General features: G+C 42.3%; 1 protein-coding gene across 23 annotated transcripts in view; it reads right to left on the bottom strand.

Moving 5' to 3' along the window:
• The window catches only part of KIAA1217, a 406,156-nt gene that overhangs the window by 41,410 nt on the left and 347,906 nt on the right, over window positions 1-16,840 (bottom strand). For 17 of the 23 annotated variants that reach the window (XM_081297957.1, XM_081297960.1, XM_081297956.1 and 14 more), the window contains 2 exons: window positions 6,207-6,311; window positions 5,640-5,689 (listed from right to left, as the gene is read on the bottom strand). In XM_081297957.1, coding sequence (XP_081154083.1) covers window positions 5,640-5,689; window positions 6,207-6,311 — 155 coding nt within the window. The remainder of the gene's footprint in view (window positions 1-5,639; window positions 5,690-6,206; window positions 6,312-16,840) is intronic. The other 6 variants (XM_081297974.1, XM_081297976.1, XM_081297977.1 and 3 more) reach the window with 1 other exon arrangement.

The raw sequence follows: 16,840 nt of genomic DNA, 5'->3' as shown, positions 1-16,840 counted from the left end.
CCCCATCTCAATACAGAGTTCTAGTAACTTTAAGAGTGCCATTTGCTTCCTTATGAAGCATGGTTATAAGCCACACAATGTTATGGGATGTAGTCTGTAAATAACATGTTCTGGAAGTTTAGTGCTAGAGGATGGTAGACCACAGAGCAGAGTGCACAGCTCGATGCCACATTAAGGAAGTTAAATGTCCCCGCTGCTCTCTCCCTCCCTCTCTCCCCTTCTTTCTCCCTCCTACCCCTTCCTATCTTCTGTAAGCACACAGGTTTGCATGGAGGAAAGTTAAAAAATACACACATACATACATATATGCGTGTGTGTATATTTATGTATGTATATGTATATTTATATAAAACAAAGTATTAACAGTATCCCACTGGTGGTATTGCATATGAATTTTATATTCTTATTGTTAGTTCTTAGATTTTTAAATCTACAGAGTGCACATACAGAAAAAATAACTTTAAGATTCATGCGACTGTGTCCTGCATGGCAGTGTACCCTAAGGATGCACACCTCGTTTCTGGACAAGAGTTGGGTGATCACCAAGATAATAAGGGCTTGGTTCTCTCCTGAATCCCTGCAGGTTTCCCAAACCCCAAAGAAGTAGGACTTCTGCACACATCTCCTTTAGTAAGAAAATGAGGCGTGACTCCAAAATTCTTTAGGAATAGAATTTAAAAAGTCAGCAGAAAGCAACTCTTCCAGGCAACTCTTCTGAGGTGTGGCTCTGTGGCAGCACATTTACCTAGCATGGGTGGGGCCCTGGGTTCCATCCCCAGAACCGAGGGGGCATAGGGCAGATCTGGGGAACTCTTCCTAAGTTATTTTATAACTTGCCATAAACTTTTGTTTTTCGAGTTCAACTTAAATAATCCGCATATATTTCGTAAGACCATCAGGGAAGGGCCCGATTTGGCCAAGTTTGTTTGTAAAAGGACTTAAAAAGAATCCAAGTAGTGAAGTTTAAGGAAGGGGAACAAAAAGAAGGGACTGCCTCCTTTTTCAGGCAACTGTTTGAAATAGGCCTCCAGAGTGGATGAGTCACTAACTTATACACATGCACATACATATGCACACACATGAACACATGCACACACAAACATCTGTTCAGTTCTTTCCGGAAGCTTTGTAATGGGCCAGGCTGGCCTTGCTGGACAGAACCCTATTATACAACCCAGAGTGGTTGGTTACCTAGCAGAGGCCTGACTTTCCATTCTGGCTTAGCAACTAATGGGCCCCTTCTTTCCCCAGCACACACCACCCTGCAAAGCCTCAGTGGAGCTGATGCCATGGGCTAAAAAGCTGGCCTGCTATGAGTCAGGGAGTGCTGGTCACTGTGCTCTGACTAGCTTGGCCTCTACAACACTAGTGGAGAGTGGACAGCATACAGGTTCATCATACTTAAGAGACTGTCCAAAGAGAGCAGGTCTCTTCCTTGCTTCTCTAAGGGCCACTTGGGGGAAATCAGGAGAGCAGATTAGAGGCATCTTAAAAGATTTACAAAGGAACCCCAGCACACCAGACAGCAAGCTTTTATGAGCCTACATAGTCACTCTTATCAGGATGTCCCCTTCCTCTACCCCAAAATGAAAATTGCCCTCAAAATGAGCAATATGTGCCATCTCTGCAATTGTTCAAAAGCATGTTCTCCACTGTGAAGGGACGAAGTAAAAGAACATCCAATAACATTCCCAATGTCAGCAGCATGTCAGAATTCCAAGGTCAATTATTCTATGGGGGGATCACAGTCAGGTGGAAGTCGTCTTCTTGGGAATCAGCCACATTACTTTTATCATCATTTCCTATGTGGAGGCCTAAGCGCACATGCATGCACATGCCAACAACCCTACCCCCCACAAAATAATATTATGTGTTCAATGAATGGAACCATTGAAGTGTTTCTCCAACAAAAATAACACTGTGCTAACTAACTATTACCTCCTGTTTGGTAAGTGGAAACGTTCTGCTAATTCTTCAGCCAGGTGAGGGCTCACCTTCCTTCAACATTCCTCTCTCTCTCTCTAAACATTCTGAGGGCACCACTGCACCTCACCAATCTTTAACTGTTAGAGAAAAGAGGTCGAGTCTACATGCTATCTATCTGTGAGAGCTAAATGCTGAGAAGTGGCATTCACAGTCAAATGGTCTTTACAGAATCTATCCCCTCCTTTATTTTGAGGTGCTGAGGATTAAACCCTGGTCCTCACACATGCTATACAACAGCTGTTCCTCTGAGCTGCATCCCCAGTCCCACACTCATTTTTTGAGATACCTATGTCTTTTTCTAAAGCCTCTTAGCTCACCACGTTTGGTTTCTACTCCATCATTCATGGAAATGGCTGTTTGTAAGGTGATCAGTATTTTCCTAGTTGTCAGTCCAATGGATGTGCTCCAGGGCTGACATGACTTCATTGCAATGTGACATTGAGCTTTGTCAGTCATTTTTCTACAGTTACTTTGAACATTTCCTCTCCCTTGCCCTCCTCTACTGCTCCTTCTTGGTCAATCTCTTTCCTAATTCCTTTCTCTGCCAACCCTTGAAATCCTGGCAGGTACTGTCCTGGGCCTGCTTGTCTTCTCACTGGATGTGCTTTCTAGAGAGATATTTCCACCTCCATCATCTGCCCAGTTATCTCATGTCCTTGTCACCAGCATACAAATATCTTCAGCTTCATATACCAATTGCTTCAAGTCACTACTGGACTTTCCCACGAGTAGGTTAAATTGATTATTTCCACTCATCTTCTGTTTCTACAGACCTAATTGTAGCCAGGAGTACTATATCCACTCAATTATTTAAGTCAGAACCTGGGGATCATTCTCAGTATCCACTTTAGAGTCTGATCTTGAGCAAGTAACTGAATCTGATGGATTCTGATTCCTTATCTGTAAAATGGGCTTAAGAGTTATTGTGTAGGCTAAGGGAGTGACACGCTTAATTGCTAGTCTGGCACAGGGGAAGTCCTTGCACTGTTAGATGTATTATTCCTCTGAGCAGAGGGCAGAGAGGGACTCTGTCAGCTCTCCTCTCCTCACCTAAAGTCTCAGAAGGTATAGAGGCCAGAGGTGGCAGGAGTACCTGGCTGAGATCTATAGGTAAATGCACCAAAGTCTCAATTCAGGATGGAAATGATCTGCTGGTTGGATACCATCAGCAGGTCCCCACTTAGATTAGACTCATGAGACCTGGGATTCTGCCCCCCACCCCAAGGCCCATACATGGGTATTCATATTCTGTCCCTCTCAGGCCTGGTTTAGTGAGAGTCAACATAGGGTAGTCCTTAGGATTGTATTCTTTTCTGAGTACTTAACCTGCTCTTGGGAATTTCTTTTTGTCAGTTATATCTTAATTTGAATCTTATAAAATACACATTTGACATGAATTTATTGTAATAGAATGAACATGGATTGGGGTTTGGCAAGACAGGCTGTCATTCTTTTTAGCTGTGTGACTTTGAGTAATTTGAACTCTGAGCCTCACTCCTTTTACATAAAATATGGACAGAAACACTTCCTTATAGGTTTATGTGTGTTAAGTGATATAATGCACAGTATAATACGTCCTATGCCTTGGAAATGGGAGGTTCCTTCTGATCTCATATCTACAGTAAACTACATACTCCTAAGGTAACCAGGAAGTCAGATGAGTTCCCTGACTTCTATATAATTTTGTTTGTCTACAGAACAGAGATAATACTTCCTAGGATTCTGGAAGCATTCATGTATTTTGTGCACTGTATAGAGCTGCTATGGCAACTACACCCCTGTGGACAGGATCTTGCTACATGAGAATGAGAAAGACCAAACTCAGCAGAGACGTGGAGAGCAAGAGCGCACCTCCATTGCCAATGGCACTAAATCGGTTCAGCCTTTAGAAAGAGAAAGCCGGCCCCATGTCGCCAGGGCTACTAAACTGCTTGTCCCTTTGGACGTATTGATTCCAATTTTGGGAAAATATCCAAGGATATTAAGACTTTCTCCTTCCCCCATGCTCAAAAGAGACCTTTACAAAATTTTTCAAATCAAAACAACAACAATAAAACAGCTTGTATATCTTTTAAGGGACTAGGGTATCTTTAACATAAAACAATGGGATAAAATGACAGGTATGTGAACTAGGTTGAAAGGTGTCACGTGTGTGGATAATGTGTTCAGTTTCCTTATTGGAAACACAGAAATACAATTGCTCCTCATCCTGGAGGCTGTAGTCAGGAGTTAATGGGTTGATGCATGAAAAAAAAAAAAAAAACCAGAATAGTGCATGACACATAGAAAGCACTTACTAAATGTTTCCTGTTATTATTCCACAAAAGGGGAAGGAATAGAGGGAGAATACAAACCAGCATGTGCATATTGATCAGAACAATGGTATCAGACACTAATCATTTCCAATGAGGATCCCAAAGGGAGGGAAGGTTTTAGTATTGGGTAGTTTCCTCCCTCCACCCCCCGGTTCATAATAAATAAGAAACTAAATGAACGAATAACTATCTCCAAGAGAAACTGGCAATTGCTCTGAAAACAAGTTTTAGCAATTTCCATGAAATAATTCTCTGGCTTTGGCCAAGGCCACTGATTGATTTCTAAGCAAAATGCTGGAAAAGCAGCCCTGCTCACTTTAGAGCTCAACTGTGCTCAGCCAGCGTGAACCAGGGCCAGCAGGGGATTAAACTTAAGTCCCAAATTCTGTCCACTCTACTCTACTGCACAAAACTAGTAGATGTGGTTTCCCCAAATAAGGGGTTTGACCCAACTTGACATATGTTTCTGGGTAATTTAGCATCTGAACACGTTTCTGCTAATGATTTCCATTCTAACTTGAAGGAGGTGTGTGGCGGGGAGGCTATATCTTCTTGACAGAGCCCTGCCTGGGGAATGCAGGGGGAGGCTGTCATTGCATATATCTGGACACTAGGAAACTCCTCTAGTGAGGGCAACAGTCCTCTTCTTGGAGAAGGCTGGCATTTAAAAAGCAGAGCCTGGTCCAGATGCACCTTCTTCTCTCACCTGGTCCACTGGCTGCTCCCTACTGGTTCTCGCCCTTCTCACCTATTCTCATGCTGCAGCTGGGCTGGTGTGTTTCCCCGGTGTCCAATCTTCCAGTGACTTCACTTTCCAGTTAGGATAACATCTTGAGTTCCCTCCATCTGGATGGTTCCTGCCTGTGTTCACCTCCCTCAATCCTGGCCATCCTTTGTATTTCACTTTGTCACTTTCTCAAGGGGATGCTCTTGGTAAGGGCTAGCCCGGTGGGTTAAACATTTATCTTGTCCTTCTTGAAACTCAACACACATAAAATTACTTGTCCTATTCTCAGTTTTCCCACAGGAGTCCAGGCAGCCCTGTGTCTGATGCCCACCATTCTTGTCCAGTGCTAGGCACATAAGTATGTCTTGGGTGTGTGGTCATATAAATGAATTAATGTAGCAGCAAGTGAATGAATGAATGAGTGAATAAAGATGACAACTTTTCATCCCCTGAATCAATGACTAACTCTGCTTTTTCAGCACTAGCCGGAAGCTGTAGTGTAGGGAGTTATCCCAAAAGCCTTCCAAAGCACAAAAACTGGGTGACTTTGGGAAAGGTTAACTAGCTCTGAAGCCAGCAGGCTCCTAGACCTCCCAAGAACATTTACTTACCTGCACTTTCTGTGTGGTTCCTGTTGGCTGTCGTTTTCATCATTTTCTCGCTGAATGAAAGAAATAGAGAGTCAGCTACGTACTTTCCAAAATGCCCTTATTTTTTGGTACCTTCCAATCACGATTCTAAGCAATTAGCAGTGATGAGATTAAGCAATGAGGGTATTTTGGCATCAGCACCATGACTGGCTTGGATGGAAAAGGCTTCCCGGGTGTGCATCTGATACTGTGAAATGTAGCCAGGCACACTCGTGACTTTCAGATGGTGGCAGACGTGGACACGCGTGGATGGCGGTTGTGGGCACTGCGCAAGGAGTGGTCCATGAAGCCACATGCACTGGGAAGCCCATTTACCCTTCTTGGGCCAAAGTTAACCTTCGTCCAAGAATTATCAGAACAAAAACAAAAAAAACAAAACAAATATAAAAATCATGATTCATAGAGACGAGAATATTTTAGCCTTGAAATGATTATGAGGAAAGGAATTTGAATGAATGAATGATTTTAATGATTAAAGAGAAACAGATTGAATTTAACTCTTTAATTGGATAGCTGGTTTCTTTTTACCTAGATGCATCTTTGCTACTACTTGTAATGGGCCCTTTAAAAAGTGCAGACTGAACAAGGCCAGTTAAACTGGCAATCTGCTTCTCCATGGCTTGCATCCTCTCTCTGTAAAACAAGAGAATTGTTTGTTAAAGCTCTTATTGACTTTCAGACTGGTTTTTCTAGGTGAATGATCCACCAGAGGGTTATAAAAGGTACCACCTAGAAGCCGCCAAAGTTCACCCCAACCTGGCTCAGAAACCGGAAGCGCCTGCAAGTCCTTGGCTGAGATCGATTGGATGATCAGAGTTGTAAGACAGTGACCTCAATTAAAAAGACACTGTGCAGACCAGCAGAGGCCTCCCAGAAAACTGGAAGGAAGGGAGGAATCTCCCTCGAATTCTTTTGTTGGCACAGGATGTGTTTTTGAGTCTTTCTGCCCTGCTTCATTATTTGACCTTACACAAAACGGCTCCTCTCTGGACCAGGGAGACCCTAGGCCAGGTACTGCACAGTCACACACAGTTGTAATCTGTTCTTCTCTGCTGGGAGACTGCAGGATGGTTTTGGTGTGAATGATGGAGATGTTTGGCTGTGTGTGTATTTACACTTCTTTTATAGCCCAAGGGCAACACAAGCAAATGTCTCTTATTAAGACCATGGAAAATATGATTGAAATCAGTGTATGTTTGGGAATAGATGATGCTCAATCTAATGTTGTAGAAATTTTAGCCTAGAGGCTTTTATAGGATCAGGCAGGAAAATGAACATCCCTAACAACTTGATAACTCAAGGCGTCGATAAAAAACTCCCTTTGTTATTGACTCAGGGCAGATACCGTACCTCTCTGTCTTCAAGGTTCACAAGAGTCATGTCAGACATTTCAAACAGGTTCACATTTCCAGGCCTCAGATGTTTCACAGAACTGTTACGTTATTTTCGACACATTATAAAAACAACTGTCTATATGAGGAGAGTATCAAATGTCACCTCCTGTGAATTCACTTATGCATACCTTGTAGGTAAAACAGGAAGAGAGGGCTAATGGCTTAAATAGTATGGGTATCTCACCATCATTCCCCATGAGCAGGTGTCCTATGTGAGCTTGGGATAAGTGGCCACTGTGGGTCTCAGTTCATGGCCCTCTAATATGAACCTCAGTGGTTCCTATGTTACAAACAGCATAGGCACACACGATGACTCTCAAATAGAGTCCAGTGACTTTATCTGGTACTCAATGGTACAAGTAATAGTGATCTATTCTTCTATGAAGTTGAGCTCATTGAGAGATGATATGTGCATGTCCTGAATTTTATGGCAATTGAACATTTTCAAGCACGGGAGAAATGAGTTGTGCCTTGGAATGTGACCTATCTTGCCAGGTGAAATTTCAGTTTTGCAATTCCAAGCCTCTGACTTCAGAAGTCCATATATTTTCTTTAGTTTAAAATGGTTGGTTTGTCACAACACTGAATTTTTCGGACATGAGCTAGACAGTAAGGATAGTTAATGGCTGTAGACCCCCAAAAGAAAAAAAATAATTAAGTATTGATAGTATTATTTCTTGGTTCTAATGGAGCAGAAAGAAATCTCCAATGGTGAATGTGGACACACATCTCTATGGAGTGACTTAGCAAATGTCTCCAGGTGCACCCGCGGGTGCTGTAGAGCATTTTCAGATATACCTCTTTCCCATAAAGTAGTTAATGTGTCAAAAGAGAAAGATTAGTAAGAAATCCAAATAAGGAAAGCAGTTTTAGTAAAAACCCAATGGAAATCCCAAGTTTATCAAACCAAATCACACAGTGACATCTCAGAAACATTGGGGTGACGGTGATGGTGCTGGAGATACAGACCCACAAACTCTTGGGAAATTAATGACTTTCTTGGGGAAGTGCTCAGTACCAGGTGAATGTCTTCCATTGCCATTAATTGTCCCACAGGGGCTGCCTCTGTCCCTGGCAGTGCTTGAAGCCAAATTTATGACCCTAAGACAGGAGCTCCCTTGGGAATTACAGGTTTAGTCATCTTATTTAATCTCAGGCAAATGCAAAGAACATATCTTTTCTGTTTTTTTTTTTTTTAAGTGGCATGACATTTTTAGATTCTAGATGGCTGTGGTTAAGAAGTGGCTTAAGGGTTCTATACAACTGGGGTGTGAGATAGTGAGGCATGGTGACAGCCCAAGTATGCAAAGAAGACAGCAATATTAAGAAATGAAAAAAAAAAAAAGTAAGTCTACAGCTGTATTGGATAAAGAAGAATCTGCTAGGAGGGAAGTGGTAGAAGGGAATGCTGGGATTCCAACGCTGTTCCTGGGCACAATGCTGATTAAGGTTAAACCAGTGTTCTTGAAAGTACTCTGCACTGACCGATTACTCCACTGGAGCTCTGAGGGGTTCCTTCTGGTCCCTCTCTGATCAACGGCTTTCATTACCTTACCCAAGAAAGAAGAGCAGGAAAAAAAGAAAAATAATGAAACAAGCGAACAACAACAACAACAACAAAAATGCCCCCAAACATAGCACCAGAATGATTCTGGATAAAGAACATTGATCTTTAACTGGTTTATCATAATGGTTAGAAATCTAGAAGGTCACAGCACAGCCCAAGTCATCTCTACCCAGGAGTCTGCAGGGGGAACAGGTGTTTTCCCCAGCTCTGTGGGTACCTGGATTCTCCCCTGGGCTTTCCCCAGATAAAGGTTTTAGGACGTGGAAAGAGACAATTCCCCAATCACATCTCATTCCCTTATCTTTCAGGACATAGTTGTAGGACTTCCTGAGATGAGCTGCTCAGGAACCAAAGCCCTGTAACCAGTGGGCACCCAGGTGATCTGGGCTCCTTCTAGTATTGGGAGTTAGTGCATGAACCCTCCCTTGGTGGCCTCTTCCAGGCAGTGTCCCCTGCAGGGCCACCAGGAAGGACATAATAATGTAACAGAGATATGGAGTCAGATGACTGACATCCTCCTCAGAGGGTTCAGATGCTTGGGCCAGGCAGCAGATGGGGAGCGCATCTCTCCCTTTGCCCAGAAAACAGGAGGGTCTGAGGACAGCGAGGCTGGCAACGCACGGCAGCGTCTGTCTCAGCCAAAACCACCCTACGAAAATACAATTCTTTTGACACATGGTAATGAGAAAAGTTTCCCCCTCTTAGTTAATCATCAAAGAGTTTCTGGTTTCAGGATTCATTTGAGGGAGATTATCTGATTTATAAATTCATAAATAAGATTGTCTTTCCATTTCATGGTTGGTAATCTGGAAACAATTTTATGGTTTAACTAAATTACAGCAACTGGAAATTTACACAGCCTTCTCCCATGATGAAATGCTATGAAGTATGTTTTAATGTAAAAGGGGAAAAATAGAAGGGAAATGCGCTGGAAGAAGAGAAATTAAGCACAACCCTGTCATTTTACTGCAGTGGCAAGTTTGCATGATAATCATCAGAATATTAAAGATGCTTAGGCTAATTCTTGCCAACATCACTGGCTTTACGGTATTACAGAACCAGTGTAATTACTGTTGAAAAGATGGTTTCAAAAATGATTTCATAAACCATTTTACATCACTCCATAAACCATATTTATGTGATTAGTAGGTATGGTTAACTAGTTATTTTGTGTCATAAGTCAGCTTGGCTGAATGAATCTTCTGAAGGTCCAAACATAATAAGAATAAAAAATTTCAAGTCAAATTCAGGGAAAGTGCTGGTGCTACCTTTACTAGCTACTGCTTTTTTTTTTTTTTTTTTTTTTTTTTGGTGCTGGGGATGGAACCCAGGGCCTTGGAAATGCTAAGCAAGTGCTCTACTACTGAGCTACATTCCCAGCCCTTTTTAATTCTTACTTTGAGACAGGATTTCACTAAGTTGCCCAGGCTGGTTTTGAACTTGGGATCTTTCTGCCTCAGCCTCCCAAGTGGCTGGGATTACAGGTGTGTGCCACTGAACCTGGATTCAGCTACTGCTTTAGCCAGGTTTCCTATAAGCCTGTCTGACATCTGACCCACACTGCTTGGGGTCAGGGGTGGCTCTCGGTCTTCAGAGTGCAGGGTAAGAATTGGGTAAATATTTTTGGCCAGCAATGCCATTTATAGAACTTTAGATTCAAAATTTCACCTTCACCAGTTTTTGAGTAGGGCTGTGTCTTTGTACTGACCGAGGCCTCATTAAGCCTGAATTAGGTACTTATCCTTGTATAACTAAGCAAATTAATGGCTATTAAGAAATAGGTCAATGTTGTAACAAGTATGAGGCTGGCAATTCTCCTACAGTGAATCCCACAGGATATGCTTTTAAATATCCAAAGGAGATACAGGAGAGTTGGCTGGGCCCAGCCAGCCGAGTTGGTAAGATTAGCTCCCAAACAGAAGCACTAGCCTTCCTAACCAGTACTTATTTTGAAAACCAGTGGCACAGGAGAGTCAAGAAGAACTCTAGTAACCAAGAATGGCCTTCTAGAGTACTTCCCAGGAGGTCTGCCAATTCACTTCTAATTCTAATATTTTGTGAATTTTTCTTCTTTATGCTCATGATCGTCCATCTCTCCAGAAAGTGATGAATGGTCATTGGGACTGCCAGCAGGTATTGTCCAACACCTGGTACGTGCTGGGTGCTGTGCTTCTGCCATAAACAGCGTAGAACAAAGCACCATCAATCCCCGGCAGCACACTCTTCTCACGATATCAATTTTTGAGAAATCTAATTCCACTGCAACCTTCCAGTCCTGGCAGTGCAAAAGGTATTCTCTAGAACTGAAGAGTGGACAGGCTTAAAGCTGGACTATGCCCTAACTTGCTCAAGCTCTGCTTCTGTGGTACGAGGGGAAAAAAACCTCAGAGTAAAGGCATTGTTTTCAGATGAGACCAACAAAACACTGGAATCCAGATGACCTGAATTGATGGGAAATCCTCACAAATATAGGACGGAGAGCATCGAACTTTCTATTTCTGCCCAAAGTTAATCTACTGGTTTAAAAAAGAGAGAGAGAAAGAAAGAATAGGAAAAAATTTAAAAAAAAAAGAAGCAAACCTATGTAACTAAAGACGTTGTTCTAAAACTTCCCAGTAAAATCAACTTATCATTGAAACATCTGGATTTATTGAGGGGATGTTTGTGGTTGAACTCTGTCCCCTGCCCCCACCTTCTGTTCATGGAGTGAGCAGGAGGACTGGGTATATTCTGTATTCCTTGTTGTGACTTCAATCCACCTCCATGTGTCCCCTGATTCTCATTTTGGACTTACACATCTGTAAGCTGCCTTCCAGCAACCAAGAAATTCATTTCCACATCTTTGGATGATTCCAACCCAGAAAGCTGTCCTCCTATCTGACACACCAGGCCCCCCTCCTCAGTGTTGCTCCCCTCCCAATAGCAGCACAGCTTGGTGACTGAGCCTTTGACACAAAGGCCTTTGAGGGACATTCCATACCTAAATTATAGCACCTGGCATGGGCCTCACACTCCTTCACCACCAGCCTCTCTTGCTTCTAGGCTTGCTCCCAGCATCCCTGATTCCAGACTCGACTGGCTTTGCCTTCTGACCATTTTGGAATGGAAATAGATTTTTTAAAAAAATCCCTTCTATCCCTTCTGTTTCTTCCTACTTTATTTCCTTTTGGTGAGGCTTTAAGGAGACAGAGTAGGGGGAATCCTCTTACTAGTCACCCCAGCTCACTATCTTTTGTAGCTTTAATATCTACACAGACAATGCTTTTAGAGGTTTGGCATTTTGGATTTTTAAACTCTTCTTTACAGCCTTACTCTGACCTTGAATTCTAACTCAGGATGGTTTTACTGTCTATATCTGAAACTCCCAAATCTCTACTAAGTAAAGCAACATTTTGTTGTCTTCAGTTCCCTCATTTATACAAACTAGCCCTTTACCTGCATCCTAGCCCTACTTTCTCTCCATCAGCCATCAATGTTATTTTTTGGACAGTCCCTGTTAATTTCTCTGGCTCCTTATTCAGTGTGTTAGTCAGGTTTATGATACTGTGACAAAATACCTGAGGTAAACAAATGAAAAAGAGGAAAGGTTTATTTTGGCTCACAGTTTCAAGAGGTTTCAGTCCAGGGTCACTTGGCCCTGTTGCTTTGGGCCTGTGGTAGCATAGCTTATCCTGGTGGGAGCACATGATGCAGGAGGTCTGTTAATTTCATGGCAGTCAAGAAATAAAGAGAGAGACAGGAAAGGGGCAGGGTTCCAATATCCTGTTCAAGGGCATTCCCCCAATGACCTAACTTCCTTCCACTGGGTCCCTTCTATTTCTTCCCATACCATTTTCTTTGGTTATATTTCAAGGAAACAGAGAGGGACTTGTCTCACTGGGCAGACATGTTTTCCCAAGTCAGGAAAGAAACAGTGACCAAATCACCTGAAATGCTCTGATAATGCATGACTTATGATGCATGAAGACATGCATATTTAAGAAACCTGTTTTTTAAAAAAACCAAAATGGGCAAAAATGGAGCCCCATTTACATAGCTCTGGAGAGGAAAAAAGCTAGAACTGTTCTTCCTTCATAAATGCATGGAGGCATTGCGATAATGAAGGCTCCCATGGGATGCATATACTAGTAGTGGATAGTTTTGGACAGTTCACTTTCCTAGAGGCCTTGGGAAATGTTTGATTATCACCATCAACTTCAGTTCACTTCAACAATCACTTTGGGTATGGGCACAGGTGCTTGGGATCTATGATGCCAGAATCTTTTGTCCTTGTTCTAGGCTTCAGATGGCACTGCTTATGTAGTCACGGGTGGCCACACTCTAACCAGGATTCTGTGGGCTTCCTATGTTCTCAACACTGTCAACAAAGTACTCCTGGATGATGGAGACAGAGCAGTCAACTGGGAAAGAGAAAATCCTCATAAGAGCTGACATGTGGCTATGCCATGCAGCCACATCAATGTTTATAGCAGCTTGATTTACAATAGCCAAGCTATGGAACCAACCATGTGTCTTTCAACAGATGAATGGATAAAGAAAATATTACTCAGCCAACAAGAAAAATGAAGTTATGGCATTTGCCAGTAAATGAATGGAGCTGAAGAATATCATGCTAAGTGAAATAAGCCAGTTTCAAAAAACCAAAAAAAGGTCAAATGTTCTCTCTGACATATGGATTCGAACTCATAGCAAGGGAGGATGGGGAGGGGAAGAATTGAAATCCACTGGATTAGACAAAGGGGAATGAAGGGAAGGGAGAGGAAAAGGGAATAGGAAAGACAGTAGAATTAATTGGATATAACTTTCCTACCCTTGTATATTTGTACAAATGCAAAGTCCTGAGGTAGGAACATCTGGGACACATTCAAACCCAGGAAGCCGGTGTATGTGGGTGAAGTTTGTGACACAGAATATAGGAGGTTTGCTATAGTTTGGATCTTGAATGTCTCCCAAAGGCCCATGTATTGGAAGCTTGGTTCCCTGGCTTATGGCACTATTGGGAGGTAGTGGGACCTTTAAGAGGTGGGGACTAATGGAAGAAAGTTAGGTTACTGGGGGTGTTCCCTAGAAGGGGATATTAGGATATCCATTCTCTCTCTTTGCTTCCAGGCCACCATGAAGTAAAGAAGCCTCCTGTACTACATTCCTGCCATGACATACTTTGCTGCCATAGACCCAAATCAACAGGGTCAAGTGTCCACAAACTGAAATCTCTGAAACTGAGTCAAAATAAACCTTTTCCATTATCAAGTTGCTTATCTCAGGTATTTTGTTACAGTAATGGAAAGCTGACTGACGTGAGGCTGAAGGTCTCAGCAAATAGAGAGCACAGGGTCTCAAAAGACTTTTTCTACCCCTTGTTTAAAGGATTAGGGATACACATTGCCTTTTGTCCACCACCCAGAGAAGATCATTTCTGAGATCCAATCTGACTTTGAATTCCAGAATTAAAAAATTTTCTTGTCGGAAAGAATTTGTTTGGGTGTCATACTTCTTCTCCTTCTGGGTCTGTGATCTTGATAGAGTGGGAGTGGGGGGTGGGGGGTGGGGAGGCGGGAACCAAGGGTGTGGCAGGCCAGGAAAATAGGGCAAAGCTCAGTCACACCTAGGCCTAGCACTCCCGATGTGCACAACTTCCAACACTCCAACAGGGTTCTTTCTAGCACAGCAAACATGCTCGGAAAATCCTCTAGGTTAGCCTTTCATTTATTTCACAATTTACTTCTAATGGCTTCAAGTCAGGGACAAGGACACAATAGTCTCTCAGATCCAAATGAGATGACTTCATGGTTTTACATCAGTAAGTCTCTTATTTATAGAGAACTATCTGATTCACAAAATGCTTTTGTACCTATGCTCATTTAAATTGCACAGAACCCTTGAGAAATGCTAGTGGCCATGCCCAAGTTACAGTGAAGATCTGAGGCTCAGAGAGGCAAGGACTTCTTTGAGAAACACAGTGAATTAGTTTCAGACCCCCATAGCCAGTGCTCTCCGCCCTTGGTTCAGATTTGAGTCCTGTGGTGACATGCAGCCTGAGGTGAGGCACTTCTCTTCCTGTTGGCTCTCTCCTGGGTGACTACATCCTCCACTCCCAGGGCATGCCTATACCCTGCTTCACGAAATCACTGATTTTGCATTTTTTTTCTCTCTTCCTGGAGGGCAATCTTTAATATTCATGCTCTGGAAATGACATCTCATTTTTTTTTTTAACAGGTACAAACTGGTAGGAATAGCTGTTCATTCATGTTATGGCTTATAATTTACCTTCAAATGGGAGATGGTGTTAGAAGCCACGGAGAGATGTCTCTTGAGTGGTCCTCAGGGGGCTATGAGAATAAGCCCCTTCCCCACACTCGCTTTTGATCTGTAAAATCTTAAGACTGGATGCCAAAGAAAAAAGAGCGATGCTTAGAATAAAGAAGGAAGATATTTTGTATGTGTGGCCTCTGGTTTTTAAATTTTTATTTATTTTTGTTTTGTCTTAATTTCTTGTGCATGATGGTGGAGGTAGACAGGTACTATCTTCATGATGAAGAGAAAAGAATATTGAGACAGAATGATGGTGAAAGTAACTTACTGGAATAGCTCTGGTTGTTGCACCTTTGGGGTTTCTCTTCTGTTTGTCTGCTCTAAAGTCAGACATCAAGGTATTTGCTGATTTACAACTTGGCAAATACCTCTATACAAGAGTAGTGGGCAATATGGACTTTTTAAGACCCGCCATTTTTAAAAGTTAGAATTCATGCTTGGACTTGGCTGTATTTTTGAATCATATCATTCATTGCAAATAAAGTCTAGATTTCAAATAAGGTCAAATATAATCTCCCTGATCTCCCCAGCTAATCACTACAGAGGGTAACATGTGGCCTGGCATTAGGAGAGCGTGGAATTAGGCACCTGCCGTGCCAAAGGCTGCTCAGATGAGCCCCAACCCTGGGCTGGGGGCAGCCATGTTGATTCTACACCAGGTTAATCTTGCCATCTTTTAAGGAGGCTAAATCGGCACCTTCACATTACTCTTCTCTTTGAAAAGGTTCTAGCTGGCAATGAAAGGGATGATCTGAAGCATACAGGCAACTCTGGTTTCGTTTGTGGTTTCAGGCTCAAGACCTCATGAATGTTCAGAGATGGAGAAGTGCAATTTAATTTGATCTAATTAAGGAAGATGATGGCTTTTCCTTTTGAGAAACTGGTTTAAAGTGGCACAGATCTTGTGGCAGTCATTCTCTGGTATGTTGGGCAGAATCTCCCAGGTGTAAGAGTGGTGCAGTCTTCATAAATCTGTCAATTCTCAAGTATGTTTATCAGACATCTGTGGCCCGAACTCAGCAAAGGAATGTCTAGCAAATATTACTTAACCGTGAAGTTATATTCCTGTGATGGAAGTAATAACTCTATTTATGGGTACTTACTTAATTTCTGAGACTGGCAAAAGCATATTGTAATGTCATTTTTATAGGTTCGGTAATGGTAGAAATATAAATTTTGAAGAAAGGCCAGTCCGCCTTCGCAAATGATATCTTTTCATTCCATCATGTACGTGCCTTATATTCCAGACCATCTTAATATTCTCATGGAGGCTTCCAGACCAGAATAACTTTGGGAAAGTGCTCTTTTTTTTTTTTTCTGAATTCTTAGCAATTACCGTCTGTATCACTACTTTGGAATTAATTATGTACAAGCAGCCCCCAAATTATGGCAGTCTTGTCATTGAAAAGTTTACTTGTACTTTCATTGTTCAGAACTTGCAATAAGTGCTGGTTGGATTTCCAGCTGGCCACAGAAGCCTCTTTAACCTGCAATGTATTATTAATTCTATTGTTGTTCTGCATCGTTTCCAAGGAAAACGTGTCCTAACTTCCCAGCTGGACTTTGCAATATTGGAAAAATATCTCCCCCCCTGAAGCTCAAGCTTTTGGGAGATGTGTTGGACTTGGCATGTCCTCTCCTTCCTCCCGGCTTTGTTAGGAGACCCTGTCACTCTTGGGATGAGAAGAAGAACATCCCAGGGTATTATCAACACCCAAAGAAATGCCATGCATGAAATTCTACTGTTGTAGTTATTCCTCCAAAATGGGTATTCAGTAGGCATTCAGAACCCAGAAGCTTCCTGCCCTTAACTGTAGCATGACTTATACATGTGTATTAAACTTGTTTTATGATCGTCTTCACAGTTTATGTTCCTTGTGTATAAGAAC

The sequence above is a fragment of the Spermophilus citellus genome (genome assembly GCF_964194105.1).
Source record: "Spermophilus citellus genome assembly, chromosome: 6".
Lineage (NCBI taxonomy): Eukaryota > Metazoa > Chordata > Mammalia > Rodentia > Sciuridae > Spermophilus > Spermophilus citellus.
The sequence above is the reverse complement of the archived record's forward strand: the minus strand, read 5'-3'. Positions and strand labels throughout refer to the sequence as shown.